Here is a 16,012-nt window from a genome sequence, read left to right on the forward strand (position 1 = left end):
CCCCGCGCGGACCCGAGCAGCTGTCAGCCCCGCACCCGCCGGCGAGGGACCGGTCCGCCTAGGCTTGGGGAGCGTCGGCGCCTTCCTCCGGGCCGGACCCTGCTGGGCATGCTCAGTGCGCCTTCTGGAAGCCGGCTCTCCCGGGGCCAGGATCAGTTCTCCGGGTTTTCACGGCTGCCGAGGGGGCGCTGAGGAGGGGAGGCTGGGAGACAGTCTGCGCCTTGTTCCGAGCCCCCTCCCTCACGCCCGGCTGCGGCCGCCCGCACCGCAAGATGCGGGCCAATCAGGGGCCGGGGGCGGGGCCTAGGCCGTCACGCCCTCCCTCTGGGCTTATTGAGAGTTATATCAAGAAATTCAGTTCAGAGAGAGGAGAGAGAGAACGAGAGAGGGGCAGAGGAGAAGGGAGAGAGAAGGAGAGCATGCAAGACAGGAGCGCCTTAGAGTCTCTGAAGCACGAAAGAGATAACCAATTAGGAATTTTGGGGGCAACTGTCGCCCCGGACAGCAGCCAGAGAATCACCATCACCCCAACTCTGACGTTTCCTGCAAGAAGTTAGAGACTTAAGCGATATTAACATCGGAGGGAAATGATATGCTTGACGCTGTGGAAAATACCCCTAAGCTGAAGAAGTGCAACTGGATGTTGTGTGTGTGTTAAATACCAGAAGAGCCCAGACCCCGTGGGTAATAGAGACGAAATGTGGAGAGAATGACTAACGACAAATCTGTGAATTTGTTCTCTGGAGTTGCTAATTTGCCAGCCCGAAGCAACACATTTTACAAGGAGGAAACGTTTTGCTGCTTCTGATTTCTCCCCAAACTGGTGCTACCAGATGCATGGCTTTCTATGTGTTGGAACAAATCATTGCTAACTGCAGCATACCGGCAAAGGGGAAAGGTTGAGGCAACTAACGTAAGTGTAAAGTTTTGCATGCACAATTGTAAATTCTGTGTTTAGAGATGTCCTCAGTGGAGACGAAGGATGTTTGTAATTGGGTAGACGGTTGGGGCAGAGCTCACCTACTCGGCTGTATCTGCATCCCTACCTGCATCACTCTGCCGGAACTAATCGCGGGCATCAGCTACCGTGCAGCCTAATGCAGATAAGATTAGAGCTTGGGAACTGACCAGTTCTACTCAAGTAGGTAGCTGCCTGGAGGCTTGCACCCATTTAAGTTGCAGTTAGGGGAGCATCTAAGCAGCAGCCTTTTTACCTGCATCATTGGTTTGCAGTATTTATGTGTGGCAGATGTTACTTATATTTTAACCAGAGATCAGGGTTAAGAAACTGCCTTTTTTTCCTCTTTATACTCAGTATAAAATATTGTGCTGTTACATGGAAATGTTAGCTGCGTTTCATTTACATCTCGACACTCTCTTCCACCTCTAGGAGAAGGAATCATATATTATTCTACGTTTTTAAAAGTTTTAATGTGTTTATTAATTCTAATAGGGATAATTTGACAATATGGAGAAATGAGAGCAAGGTCTGGGTAAGAAATTTGAAGTCTTGGTATTGTGCTTTTAGGCAATGAGGATATGTAGTGGCCAGTGACTATTGCTTCTGATGCTGCAGTAGCATGTCCGGATGCTTGTTTCCCAGTAAGATTGTACTAGAAGGCAGTTGAAGAACTGGGAGGAAAGAAAAAGATAGTCTTTTCAGAAGAAAGAGATGACTCAGTGTGGCAGAGAAGAAAACACATCACATTTGACATGTGACAAAGCAATTAGCGGGAACCATAGCTAAATACTTAGTGTTTTTCACTTGCACCTAAAAAAACTAAGGGAGATGGGTTAGAAGCCAGGAGGAGGCTAAGCCGGGGGAGGGGAAGAGGAGAACAAGAATGCATGTTTTGAATTAAACAGTATCCTGCAAAACAGTGTGGGCGAATACAGGTAAAAATAGCAGCTGTCCTTACTTCAAAAGTAGATAATTTCATTTTCTCTGAGCAAATGCAACAAGCAGGGGATATTCAGTGTTTTTTTTATCCCCAGAGTTAACTTGCAAACAGTAGCAGAGCAAACTGCCATGTTTACTAATGTGTAGTGGAAAATGTGTTGTGATATTTCGTGACTGTGTGTTTTTGTTTACTGAAGAATAATATTGTCTGTACGATTGTGTTGACAGTGGCTGTCTCCAAATAAGCGATGAGATGTAATGCATCCTCCCGTCCATGCACGCTTCCTCTTGCCATTCGTGCATCATTCCTCAGTGGGAACCTTTAAACCCTAAAATCCAGGAAAAGAAAATAAATACATTATCATGGACCTGAGGGATTTTTACCTGTTGGCTGCTCTGATTGCCTGTTTAAGGCTGGATTCCGCAATAGCTCAAGAACTTATTTACACTATTAGAGAGGAATTGCCTGAAAATGTGCCCATAGGAAACATACCAAAGGATCTGAACATTTCTCACATCAATGCTGCCACAGGGACCAGTGCCAGCCTTGTCTACAGACTGGTTTCTAAAGCTGGGGACGCCCCTTTGGTGAAAGTATCCAGTAGCACTGGGGAAATTTTCACAACCTCCAATAGAATAGACAGAGAAAAACTCTGTGCGGGCGCCTCTTATGCTGAGGAGAATGAGTGTTTCTTTGAACTCGAGGTGGTGATCCTCCCCAATGATTTTTTCAGGCTGATCAAAATAAAAATAATTGTTAAGGATACCAATGATAATGCCCCCATGTTTCCATCTCCTGTCATCAATATTTCCATTCCAGAAAACACTTTGATCAACAGCCGCTTTCCAATTCCATCAGCAACAGATCCTGACACAGGCTTCAATGGTGTACAGCATTATGAATTGTTAAATGGGCAGAGTGTTTTTGGACTGGATATCGTGGAAACTCCGGAGGGAGAGAAGTGGCCGCAATTGATTGTTCAGCAAAACTTGGACAGAGAACAGAAAGATACCTATGTGATGAAAATCAAAGTAGAGGATGGAGGCACTCCACAGAAATCCAGCACAGCCATACTGCAGGTCACAGTAAGTGATGTAAATGACAACAGGCCAGTGTTTAAGGAGGGTCAAGTGGAGGTGCATATTCCAGAGAATGCTCCTGTAGGCACCTCTGTAATTCAGCTCCATGCCACTGATGCAGATATAGGCAGTAATGCTGAAATTCGGTACATTTTTGGTGCCCAGGTCGCCCCTGCAACCAAAAGACTCTTTGCTTTAAATAATACTACCGGGCTGATTACCGTTCAGAGGTCCTTAGATCGAGAGGAGACTGCCATTCACAAAGTGACAGTGCTGGCTAGTGATGGCAGCTCCACTCCCGCTCGAGCAACGGTTACCATCAATGTCACCGATGTAAATGATAACCCTCCTAACATAGACCTAAGGTACATTATAAGTCCCATCAATGGCACAGTGTATTTATCTGAGAAAGATCCTGTCAATACAAAGATTGCCCTAATTACAGTTTCAGATAAGGACACAGATGTGAATGGCAAAGTGATCTGTTTTATTGAAAGAGAGGTCCCATTTCATTTGAAGGCAGTATACGACAACCAGTATTTGTTAGAGACCTCTTCTTTGCTGGACTATGAGGGCACCAAAGAATTCAGCTTTAAAATTGTTGCCTCTGATTCTGGGAAGCCCAGTTTAAATCAGACTGCCCTGGTAAGGGTTAAGCTTGAGGACGAAAATGACAACCCACCAATTTTCAACCAGCCTGTAATTGAGCTGTCAGTTTCTGAAAACAACCGACGTGGGTTATACTTAACGACTATTAGTGCCACAGATGAAGACAGTGGGAAAAATGCAGACATTGTTTATCAGCTTGGACCGAATGCCTCCTTCTTTGATCTGGACCGAAAGACAGGAGTTTTGACAGCCTCCAGAGTCTTTGACAGAGAAGAACAAGAGCGATTCATTTTTACAGTAACTGCCCGGGACAATGGGACCCCTCCCCTTCAAAGCCAAGCGGCTGTGATAGTCACTGTTCTGGATGAGAATGACAATAGCCCCAAGTTTACTCATAATCATTTTCAATTTTTTGTGTCTGAGAATCTGCCAAAGTATAGTACTGTGGGGGTAATCACAGTGACAGATGCAGATGCTGGAGAGAATAAAGCTGTGACTCTTTCCATTCTAAATGACAATGATAATTTTGTGTTGGATCCCTATTCTGGAGTCATAAAGTCAAATGTCTCATTTGATAGAGAGCAGCAGAGTTCCTACACTTTTGATGTCAAAGCCACTGATGGAGGACAACCACCTCGTTCCTCTACTGCAAAAGTAACTATCAATGTCATGGATGTCAATGACAATAGCCCAGTTGTCATTTCTCCACCTTCTAACACTTCCTTTAAGTTGGTGCCCCTCTCAGCCATTCCTGGCTCCGTGGTAGCAGAAGTTTTTGCAGTGGATATTGACACTGGGATGAACGCTGAACTTAAGTATACAATCGTGAGTGGGAACAATAAAGGCTTGTTTCGGATTGACCCAGTCACAGGTAACATTACTCTGGAAGAAAAACCAGCCCCTACTGATGTGGGCTTGCACCGTTTGGTGGTCAACATAAGTGACCTGGGATACCCTAAGTCTTTGCACACACTTGTGCTTGTATTTCTTTATGTTAATGACACTGCTGGAAATGCCTCCTATATCTATGACTTGATTCGCAGGACTATGGAGACCCCATTGGACAGGAACATAGGGGATAGTAGCCAACCCTATCAAAATGAGGACTATCTCACCATCATGATCGCCATTGTCGCCGGCGCCATGGTGGTCATAGTCGTGATCTTCGTCACCGTTCTGGTGCGCTGTCGCCATGCATCAAGGTTCAAAGCAGCTCAGAGGAGCAAGCAAGGTGCTGAATGGATGTCACCAAACCAAGAGAACAAACAAAACAAGAAAAAGAAAAGAAAGAAAAGAAAGTCTCCCAAGAGCTCTCTTTTGAACTTTGTTACAATTGAAGAGTCCAAACCCGATGATGCAGTTCACGAACCTATCAATGGGACAATAAGTCTACCAGCTGAGCTGGAGGAGCAAAGTATAGGAAGATTTGACTGGGGCCCAGCACCTCCAACAACCTTCAAACCTAACAGCCCTGACCTGGCCAAGCACTACAAATCTGCTTCTCCACAGCCTGCTTTTCATCTTAAACCAGACACTCCAGTTTCTGTGAAAAAGCATCACGTGATTCAGGAACTCCCTTTGGACAACACCTTTGTCGGGGGTTGTGACACCCTTTCCAAACGCTCTTCCACTAGTTCAGATCACTTCAGTGCCTCAGAGTGCAGTTCCCAAGGAGGCTTCAAGACAAAGGGCCCCTTACACACCAGACAGGTAAACGAGCACTTTTACTGGTCTATAAGTACTGCATACAAGTGCCCAGTCAACCAGTATTAACGTGCCAGTGTGTCTATTGTTTTGGTCTAACTTTAGCTTAGTTATAAAGAGGGAAAAAAAAAACTTGACCCCTTTTCTATTCCTCTGGGGCTCAGTCAAGAATTTTTAGAACAGCTTTGAAATTTCTGAGTTCTGAGAATTATTTAACCTCCCAGTTTCCTTCAAATGGCAAAAGATGAAAAGAGGAAATTGTTCCAAAATGTCCCGAGATAATGTTTGCTGAAGAAGAAAACCTGTCCTGATATGCCAAATTCTGCTCCTGGGGTTTCCAAATTGACTGCTTCAAGATTTTCACATTACTTTTTGATCTCGAAAGTCACCTTCAAATCTCAAGTTTTAAATGACGTTTGAAGGTCTGACTGTAATGATGTCGGAGCTGTGGTTGCTAAAGGGGTTAATTTTTTTTTAGTCTCTAAACAAGATAGTAGAGTATGAAATGTACATCAGCTGTGAAGCACATGGTTGTTGATAGATTGCGACTAAGCCGTATAGGAAGTCTTCTCTTTGATTTCAGATGAGTTTATTGTAATATAGTAGATTGGGTATGGAATAGAGAGGTTTGCAGCTTGTCCACAATGTCCAAAGTACTCTTCCAAAAAAAAACAAAAAAGAAAAGAAAAAAAAGGAATGCTTTCTCCTGGATATAACTGATTTATACAGAAAAGAATGAATCCATTGTAAATATTCTCTCATCTTAGTAGCGCATAAGTGATCTGTCATAACTCATTTTAAACTGTGAAATATGCCATATGAAGAGGGATTAAGAGGCTGAGAAACTCATATTTCAACCAAATCCAGAATTAGTTTTTCTTAGGTCTAATAATTCCTTGTTAATAAAGATTTAAATGCAGCGCTGTCTAATTTATTTCACTGGTGCTTGTCTATTGCCATGAAAGTTGAGTGTCAATAATAGCCTGTAGATGGCACTAGGGTATCATGTCGCTTGTGCTGGCCAGGTGCCAATCTCGCAGTAGCAAGGAGAAGGGGGAGGGAAGGATCGAACTGGTGCTATCGCCAAAGATACCTTTTATTTAATGATAGTTGCTCTGGAGCAACTAGCATTTAAGTTCGTTTGCTTGCTCTTTTGTGACTAGGTCGCACCACACCACCTTTCTAGGATGTCGTAAGCTCAGTTCTGTCTTTGTTGGTATTGAGTCCACCTACGGTGATGGCCCATCTGAATTTGTTAAAAATAAGGAAACTATAGATTTCAGAAAATGAAGTAAAGCAAAATAAATCTTCAGGATAGGACGGACAGTCACTGAATAGTGTTTGAAAACTCGAGAGATTTTTCCTTTTGCTTTTTTTGTGGGGGGTGGGGGGTGGAAAGTCTTGTTGAAACGCCATCTCCTTCTCATCATCTAGTGTTTATTCATCTGGAGTAACTTTAACACTCCATGGTTATAAGATATTTATAAAAATAATTTTGACAGTGAATCACATAGGTACTGTCAGAACATTAAGTATAATGCCTATGATTATACAACTAAAATCTCCATTTCTTAAAGCAAAAGATTAAATATCTAGAGCATTATAAAAGTGCGTATACTTAGAGTTTGAATGCACAAAATGAAAGGAATTAAAATGTCAGTATAGAAGTTCTAGAGGAGAATATGACTTAGATATAAGTTGAAGTTAGAACAACTTATTTTCATGTTAACTTCAGCTTTAAAAGAAGTTGATTTTTAAATTTTTAATATTTAGAAAATTTCCAAGCTTAGTAAAGGTTTGTAAAAGTTGGTAAATAGTTAGTCATGGTAAGAAAAGTAATTTGTAAAACTAAATAGATTTAAATATGAATATGCTATTTAATGAAGAGAAAGAAAATGGCTTTATTTTAATGTTAATTTTAATGTGAAGGTCACTCACCATATACTAATGATATCTTACGATTTGCATCATATTTTGAAAAAACTAACATGACTTAAGACTTTTAATATAAAATCTGAAATTTGTTTTCTAAAGAAATATACTGATCTTCCTCCCACATTCTCTTTCTTTTCATATAAGTATGGTGAGTGTTAGAATTGAGGTACAGACCCACTTTTTCTGGCTTCTCAAAAGTTGAAACTATATACAGTACCCTGACATAAATGTTAAGTGCATTTCAGCAAAGTATGGAAAAGATGTTTTGTTGAGGCTTAGTCAGTCATAAGAACATTTGTTTGTATGATGTTATCTTTGAAATAGGATGCTGAGTAATTCTCTAACTGGAACTAAAGTGCGTTTTAGACATTCCTTGAGACCATGTGTCACTGTGCACTTGTAAGCATTTTGGTGTTCCAATGTAGCTATAATTCACTGTTATGATAAAGAGCTATGCAAATGGCTTTGCTTATACCTTTTAGAAATTTTCATGCTGAGAAAGAAAAATTGCGATGTTGGAGAAAAGGAATATTGGAAGTAAGGAGAGGTGATGGTGATAACAATATGTACAATTTTAGTATAAAAGAGGCATTTTCCTATGAATGAAGAACATAAATTATATAGAACCCTTCTATTTTTTTTTCACTGAACTATATGATTGTTATCTGAAGATGTTCTAGTTAAGCTAAAAAGCAAAAATTCTCTTTTTACCTCCTTCGCTTCAACTAGTGGCTTTTCCACAAAATGTGCTCCTGAAGCTACACAATTTTGAAAAAGTAGAGTTTATGACAACACCAGCTTTCGAGAACATCTTGTCACTTTATGGTGCTAGTTGATGTGAGGGTAAAATGCAAGATTCTTGAGTAAAGGGTTACCAAATTTAAATATCATTAAATTGTGTTGTCTATGCAATGAAAATATAGTGTCTGACCTTTCCACCATGATTTGCTTGTAGTGCATTGATTCTTATTTTGTCTGACTTTTTCCCCTGCTGTTTTCCTTGTGAGACCCTGCAAAGAATATATGAAGCAATCGTAAACCACATTCTTCATCCACTCTATTTGACTAAGCTTACATTTTCCTTGAAGATAGCAAGTCTGTCACTGAATTTTTCACAAATAATTTTTTTATGAATTTTTAGGAGTGCCCTTAGCATTCAGAGATTGAGTGAAATTACCTTTTATTTAAGGTGAGATCATGTCTTGATATTTATTCATAGATAATTAAAGTTCACTGTTAGAGGGTTAAGAGGACGACAACATAGCCAGTTCCAGTAAGGCTTTCAATGATAAGCTCACTGGGGTATTTTCTTTAAAAAGAAAAGATATTCTTAATGGATATGATTTTTAAAATATGATTAAAATTTCTCAAAATGTAAGATGTCTCAGAATCACCTGGAGAGTTTCTTAAGACAGGGCTCGCTGGGCCCCACTCTCAGAGGTTCTGATTGAGTACCGCTGGAGTCTAGCCTGAAAATTCACATTGCTGACATGATCCCAGGTGTCATAGATGATACCAGTCCAGGATCCACACTTTGAGAACCACTACATCAGCATCTTGGAAGAGGAAATATCAGCTCCTTTCCCTTTCAGATTATCATTTCCAAAAGCCCTGTTTTTGCAAGCCCAACTCTCAGCTCACTTATTGACAACCGTTTTATTGTAGCTGGGGGCTTTCTAGTAAACTGTTTATTGCTGTTTCCCAACCTGGTTGACAGCATTTGGGGAATTAATTTTCTTGGCCCCAGTGTGCTTTTTGTGGGGGTGTGAATGAAAATGTTAAAGAAAAAAAAAGTGACCTATTTACATTTGACAGCTTCTTCCAGGAACAGAACAATCTGTGATAGTTTTACTAGAGTTTGCTTCTGGGTACACAATCATGTTTAACTTTTAAATGAAATGCTCATTTTAGAGCTTAAACATCCTTGCTTTAACTTTTCACAGCCTGGAGTATTTGCTCAGATATACATTTGTGTATACAGTGAAGAAATTATATGTTGAAAATGTGTACCCATGCTGTACTCAAGTGTATACGTGAACTTTTACAGTACAAAGGGAATTGTTTCTATTCCCAATCATTCAGAGATACTGTATTACATTTATGATTACTTTTCCTTTTTGAGTAATCCCACTACAACCACTACTGAAATGCTGTTATGTCATGTAAGATGAGCAAGACAGTCATAGAATTGCTATTTAGAATAGTGACAAAGAAAACTACAGTTGAAAGTGAAGGGAGCAAATGTTAACTAATGTGAGGCTGGCAAAAACTTTAAGATATTTTAAACTACTAAATTTTGGAGTATATGGTGACAGTTAAACATGGGTGGCATGTGGAGAAATATTGCTCCCCAAAATGCAAATTATATTTAAAATGTTATCAGTTGTGATTTTATTTCTACTCCTTCCCGTTGGCTAAATGCTCTGTGATTGTGAAGTCAGTTTATGGTCATGAAGGCAAATTTATGAGGAAGAAGATACCCAGACTCCTTGGATATTGTTTCAAGAATTTGAAATGAGAATTGGCCGTCCATTCAAATTGGCTATCTTTCCTCTTGGGATTGTAAGACAAATATTTGATGGTTTTGTTTTCAGATTGATACACCTAAGCTATAAAATTCAAGGTACATCTTAGCATTCATTGCTAATAAATTTAAAGAGGGTAAAAATAAAAAGTTGGCACTGTATTAAGCATAGACCTGTCTGCTGACTCCTGAACATTTGTTAACATAGAGAAAATAATTTCTATAGTTAAAATATTCTATTATCTTATTTTCCAAATTTTGCTGCAATTAATTCTATAGATAGAAACACTGTAAATTGATGTTCCCTTAGTTTCAGATGAGTCATCCTCATAGTGTCACACAACAGATTCTGGCATCATTAAAGTTACCTTGCAAATATTGTACTTGTAATAATATGTTATATTCTTATAGCATATGCATAGTCATATTGGTTAAATATTTCAAGCTATAATTTATTTTCTCATAATAGCACAAATTAAAATATATGTGATGTAGTGAAATAGAATTTAGATTTAATGCAATACCTCAAATCTAAAATCAGGTTTCCTCATAACCAATTGTGACTTATTTGGAGTCTTGAAGTTTCATTTTCATATTGAAATACATGAGATGTGTGTAAATTAACACCAAAAATATTAGAAGTGGCATCATAATGAATTATTTTTTGCGACACTCCTGAGGTATTAAAGTGACACCTTTAAATCACATTTTCTTGTAACCTCTGTTCCCATAATTATTTCTGTTTTATTATTTAGATTCTTTTGATTTCCTGTTTCTTTTGGTTTGAGAGAATACAGAAATCCAACAAATACTGAAGCTACAGTGGTTGTGTTGGTCGAGCCGTACCAGACTGGGTGTTTACAGGACTCGGGGCTATGCCGACTGTATTGCTTTTTTTGGGTACTTTCTCAGTTTGACTTTATCAGAACTGAACTCTTAGCTTGTGTATAGTTTAAAAAGAAAAAGACAAAACTGTGAGCCTGGTGGAGTGTTTACTACTTTCAGTTAAACTCCTTTGAGTAAGCTTCTCTGAATTTAGTCTGGTGTTTTCTTGAAGGGGACCCTTTATTAAAACGATAAATTACTCTCCTGTTAATATTAACAACTCAGTTAAATATCTTATATATTTAACATAGTTGGAAACTGAGAATTATTTAATGTGGATTCTTAAATTTTGGCTTTCTTGACAGCCAAAGTTATATTTAATATGTTTTCCAGAATTTATTACATACCAACCCCCTCAATTTTATATCAAATTTGTCGAAAGATGACTCTAATCACAGGTCAGGTATCAGTGAGAATTTGAGAATGCAAGTCAAGGGCTTCCTATAAAGTTTTTAATATCTGGATGCTTAGGAGTCATGTTCACTAAGTAATAATGCTAATGTGTTATGACCTTTTGGATAGTTAGCACCCCTAAAATCTGCATCAGATCACAGAAGCAAATCCAAATGTAGCAGTGTAATCTCTTGTGTACATAAGGAGATATGCTCCCGTTTAAGATTTCATCAATTATTTCAGATGGCTGTTAAATCTGTCAAACATTTCATTTGGAAAGGAACACATGCATTTTTGCCTTTGTTTGATACAAACCTATTGGGCTGTCAGTCATCAGAAACATAGAACAAGAAAGATATATTCCCAGGATTGACATTTTGGTTTTGATTTATATTCTTTGTTCCCAAAGCCAAAATTGATTAAAATGTGAAATTCCTAAATAAGTTAAACTACCCTTCCTTAACAGTGGTGAGTGATGGAAGAAATAAACCGAGAAAACAACCCATATTAAATCTCTCTCGCTCATATTTTTGTCCTATGGACAGTTTGGCTCCTATAGACAAGAATAGTGGCAGAATCAGTAAAATTTTCTGAGCCATAATATATAACTTTAAGGCATTCAGAACTCGAAGTCATTTATTAGGGATCTGTTTTTACATACTTATCCATTATTTAAATGGCGTGTGAAAATATTTTCCCTCGATCTTTAACAGTTTGACTGATTACAGTGCCGTAAGCACATATCACATTTAAAAGGATGGACTTGGGACCACCTGTACAGCCGGAAGTGGTGAAGATGTAAGCACAGGCAAGATCTTTGACGCATATTTGATTGATTCTTTCTAGTCATTTTACACTAATTATTCCTAAATTCCTTGAGAAAATATATAAAGTTATCTTTTCTAGAAAGGAGTGTACTATACCTCACCACTCATTAATTTATATAGATTTTTAATTATGTAGGCTGCAGGAAAGAGTGAAAATGTGGTCAATTTTGCCATGTCTGTATAATATCTTCTATTTTAAGATTCTTCCATAGTATGTCTTTTTTCTGACCATCTCTACGTTTTAGTATTACACTGCTTTGTTAATATCCAGTCTCTGGCCTCTTTCAGTCTGTTAGCAGTTGATTAAGAAATACTCTAATCCCTTCCAGGATATTGAGAAACTAATGGATTGCAGAGTATTTGGGTCTTTAAGCTTCAATTGTAAATGGTATGAAGAATTGTCATTGAGCTGATATTTGCATATATCTCTCCCAGTGCTAGTTACTTTGCCTCCCTTTTTGTCCTCCTAATCTTCAGCTTTCATTCTAAGAATATTTATTTTAGTCGGAAATAAGCACGCCAGTGATAGAAATTTAGGATTCACCTCCAAATGAATGCCATCACAGACAGGGAAGTTCTGGCACATTTTGCATAGATCTGTATGAACACAGTGAACCCTTCATAAGCTCTTAGATTGCAGGAAATCAGTGCTGAAAATTAAGTGGGGTTTTAAAGATTTGCAAAGTAGAGAGCTTTGTATAATGCTGGTATTGCAGGTGCCTATTAAATATGAAGTAAAGGCTTTGTAATACAACTAGCTAACACATTTCCCTCCACATTAGAGTGATTTATAGCCTAGGGAATTAGTCTTGCCTATTTTTTTCAAATGCAGAAACATTGGATGTGCTTGAAAGAATAAAAATCTCAAACACATGCCTTAGAATGGACAGATTTGCTCTCTGTTGATTCTAGTTATTCAAGGTAGATGATGCGGGCCTGCTCACACTTACCTGTGGTACCTCTGATGCCCATGATCTGGCCTTCGCCTGTCCTTAGGAGAAACTGCATTGTGTGTGTAGACTCTCCTCTAGATGTAAATCTGATTAAAACCCTAGGTATCTATAAAACTATAGCATTACTGTAATGAACAGGGCTGGCTACTGAGTGAGTGCTTTGATCCTCATAGGAATTGCTATTGAATCATTTCTCAGACTGTATTTTTAGAACTCATCTTTGCTCCATTTGTAAATGGTGTGTATTTGTAGCACAGCATTTCATTCCAGCCATACATGGATTTCAATATATTTACCTTCATGACAGTGTTCAGTAAAATGCCTCACAGTTCTTTAAAGCTTAATGTCTTTGGCCCTGTTAGATACCAATCAGTGGAAATAACCGTGCATATTTTTAAATGATTTCACGAATCCTATATTTTTGCCTACTACAAAAAGTATGTAATCCATGTGCAGCCCACAGTAGGTACAGTGCACTTGCTGAGAATCATCACAGATGATTGATTAGGAAAGCAAAACAGTTTTTGTGTAAGACAATAGCAACTGCAATTCAGTGAATGAGGTTTTTTTCACATTAAACAAACCTCTATAAGAAGAAGGGAAATAGAGAAGGATATAGAAAATGAAGCTGTATCTTTTATAGGAAGAAAGTGTCTTCTGCTGACAGTAGTTCCATAGTAGATCTTTTCTTGAGAAAAAAAATACTGGTGCTTTTTTGGATTCGGAGGATGCAACCAATCTGTGCCTCTGTGTGAGAGCAGCTGCATGCTGAGGACTTTCAAATACACAGCAATGTAGGATTCTGCAGGAAACTTTTGTAGAAGGTGGAAGTGACAAATGGAGACAAAATGGAGTGAGTTCTGAGTTGTGAGTTGATGCCCTCCTGTGTCATATATTCGTGTCATTGAACTGCTTTTCACGTTGGAAGCCTAGTGTCACAATAGTCCCCCTCTGTTTTCAGCTGTGAACACACCTGGATTGGCAACTTTTCTTTGGTCTATTTCTTGTTTTTCATGGGTGGACCCTATTCATTTATCTTACTTCATACACATCTTCTTCCTTACTTTCTTGATAGATTTTTAAATGACCCAGTTATTTCTACGTATCTTCCCTCAAAAAAACCAGACAAAATATTTTGCTCAAGAGACATGCATAAAGTGTCAAATAAAACACCCACAGTGTGTCTTTTCTTCCTAGAAATATAAAATCTCTGCTTATGTTTTCCTTTGTAATTTTTAAAATTGAGTTTTTCTTAGTGATACCATTTTCAAAGTTAAGAAATAACATTAAATTTTAGCTATATGGGTTAATACTGTTTCAGTGCATTCCCAATCCAATCAAATTTCCAACATAAAAAGGATGTTAGAATTTTTATGAAAAATTCTTTTTTGCTGCAAAATTGAAGTGAGTATTAACGTTACATTAAAGCATAGTAAAAACAGACACAACCTTTAGGATATTTTAGTTTGACATGAACTCATTTTCATTCTTGGTCTTGACAGCAAAATTTTCTGCCAAACCATGATGGCAAAATATGTTGAATTCATTGATTGATTTTTAAACATGGTAATAATTAAGCAAAATCGTTTTGACACCTAAAGTCTCTGTTCTAGACAATAAATTCTGCTTTAGCTGAGGGTTTATGGACTTCTGGATGATACTGGGAGCGACACTCCTCAGGGTTTAAACTATTCCTACTGGACCATCTGTTTTTGGCAGGGCTGTGCATCTTCTCCAGCAGATGCAGTGTTAACCCCAGGCGTATATTCAGGATTATTCAAAACACAGCCCTGGTTCCTCCTGATCTTCAGGCTCAAATGGCAACTCAGTCAAATCAAACACTGATATATCAGAACTTAAAGCATAATAATTAAGGAGAACATAAGAGAGTCCCTCAAAGGACAAGACTATGTCTTATTTACCTTTGTATTTCCAAGAGTAAGCCTATAACATTGCCTAGAAGAGTGAACCCAGTAGGATTTAATAAATGTTGACCTAACCTGAGAGATCAACTGAGATTGGAGTCAGGCTTTATATATGTATAACATTTCCATTGATTTAATCTCCTTAACAACCACGCAAAATTACATTAGCTTTCTTATTCAACTTAGGTAGAAAATGAGAGTCAGAAAATATAAGTGCTTTTTTTCAAGTCACTTGGCTAAAGCAAGTGGCTTTTATTTCCAGAACCCTGCCTCTGCACTGGTCCTTCTTTCCCATATGTAGTCTACTTTTACTTCTAAAACACTGTTTTTAGGCCAGATGTATGTTTGAAAGATTTCCTTCATTAGGGACATTATTTTTGTTAGAAAGGATTGCAGCCCATTTATGAAAAATAAACCCACATTCGAAGACAACTCATTGCACCAAAAATTGTTCTTCACGAGTTATCTCCCAGTAAAGTAACTCTAGACCGTAAGATTATGTTAAATATGGTAAGCATGTGACACACAAAATCTAATCTGGATCTATTGCTGTGACAGAGGCCAAAATGAATAAAGTGTATATGGACAGAGTTCTGAATGTCTGGTTTCAGCTGTTGTCCGTGTTTTCCTCTACAACAGCTGAGGCCTGATGACAAAAGCTCTAATTAGATTTAAGAACTTTTTGTGGCTCAGGAGTCCCCATGCTCTCCAATCTAAGAAATGATAACCTCCTTGGCACTCCACCATATTTCTGGTGGGCCAGTGAAGATCCACCTAGCCTAACCTCGTCTTATAGATGTGCAAGAGTAGGCATTCTTAGACTTGATTTAGACGTTCTTAGACTTGACAAGAAAACTTAGGTTTTCTTGAATCTGAGTTTTATTATATGTTTTTAATAAGAAAGTTATCTCTGTTAATCTGCTTCTGCATTTTGCCATTTTGATTTTTTTTAAACGGGGAATATAATTAACGCCTCTATGTCATTTATCGGCGTCTTGACTCACTCATCATTTCTGCATGTACATGAGAGAGTGAAGCAGAGGACGAGAAAGCTGCTGATTCTGATGTACATAAATATACTCTTCTATCACTTAATCAGAGATATGAGTGGTTTCCATTTTCTCCCTCATTTCTTCCATACCATTCTCTCTGCCCATCATAACATTTTTTTTCATGTTAGGATATAATGGGAAGGGAAAAGGTGAACTAAATAAACAGGATCGGATTCCTTCTCTTCCAAGCCTCCTCATCCAAAATTTTTTTAAACCTTTGAATAT

At 38.4% G+C, this 16,012-nt stretch overlaps 1 protein-coding gene across 1 annotated transcript in view; it reads left to right on the forward strand.

Annotated features, from left to right (window-relative positions):
• Positions 1 to 434: 434 nt before the first annotated feature.
• The window catches only part of PCDH9 (protocadherin 9), an 870,094-nt gene continuing 854,516 nt past the window's right edge, over positions 435 to 16,012 (forward strand). Inside the window, exons 1-2 of the mRNA XM_046663770.1 lie at positions 435 to 913; positions 2,129 to 5,299. Coding sequence (XP_046519726.1) covers positions 2,264 to 5,299 — 3,036 coding nt within the window. The 5' untranslated portion in view covers positions 435 to 913; positions 2,129 to 2,263. The remainder of the gene's footprint in view (positions 914 to 2,128; positions 5,300 to 16,012) is intronic.

The sequence above is a fragment of the Equus quagga genome, chromosome 6 (assembly GCF_021613505.1).
Source record: "Equus quagga isolate Etosha38 chromosome 6, UCLA_HA_Equagga_1.0, whole genome shotgun sequence".
Taxonomy (NCBI): domain Eukaryota; kingdom Metazoa; phylum Chordata; class Mammalia; order Perissodactyla; family Equidae; genus Equus; species Equus quagga.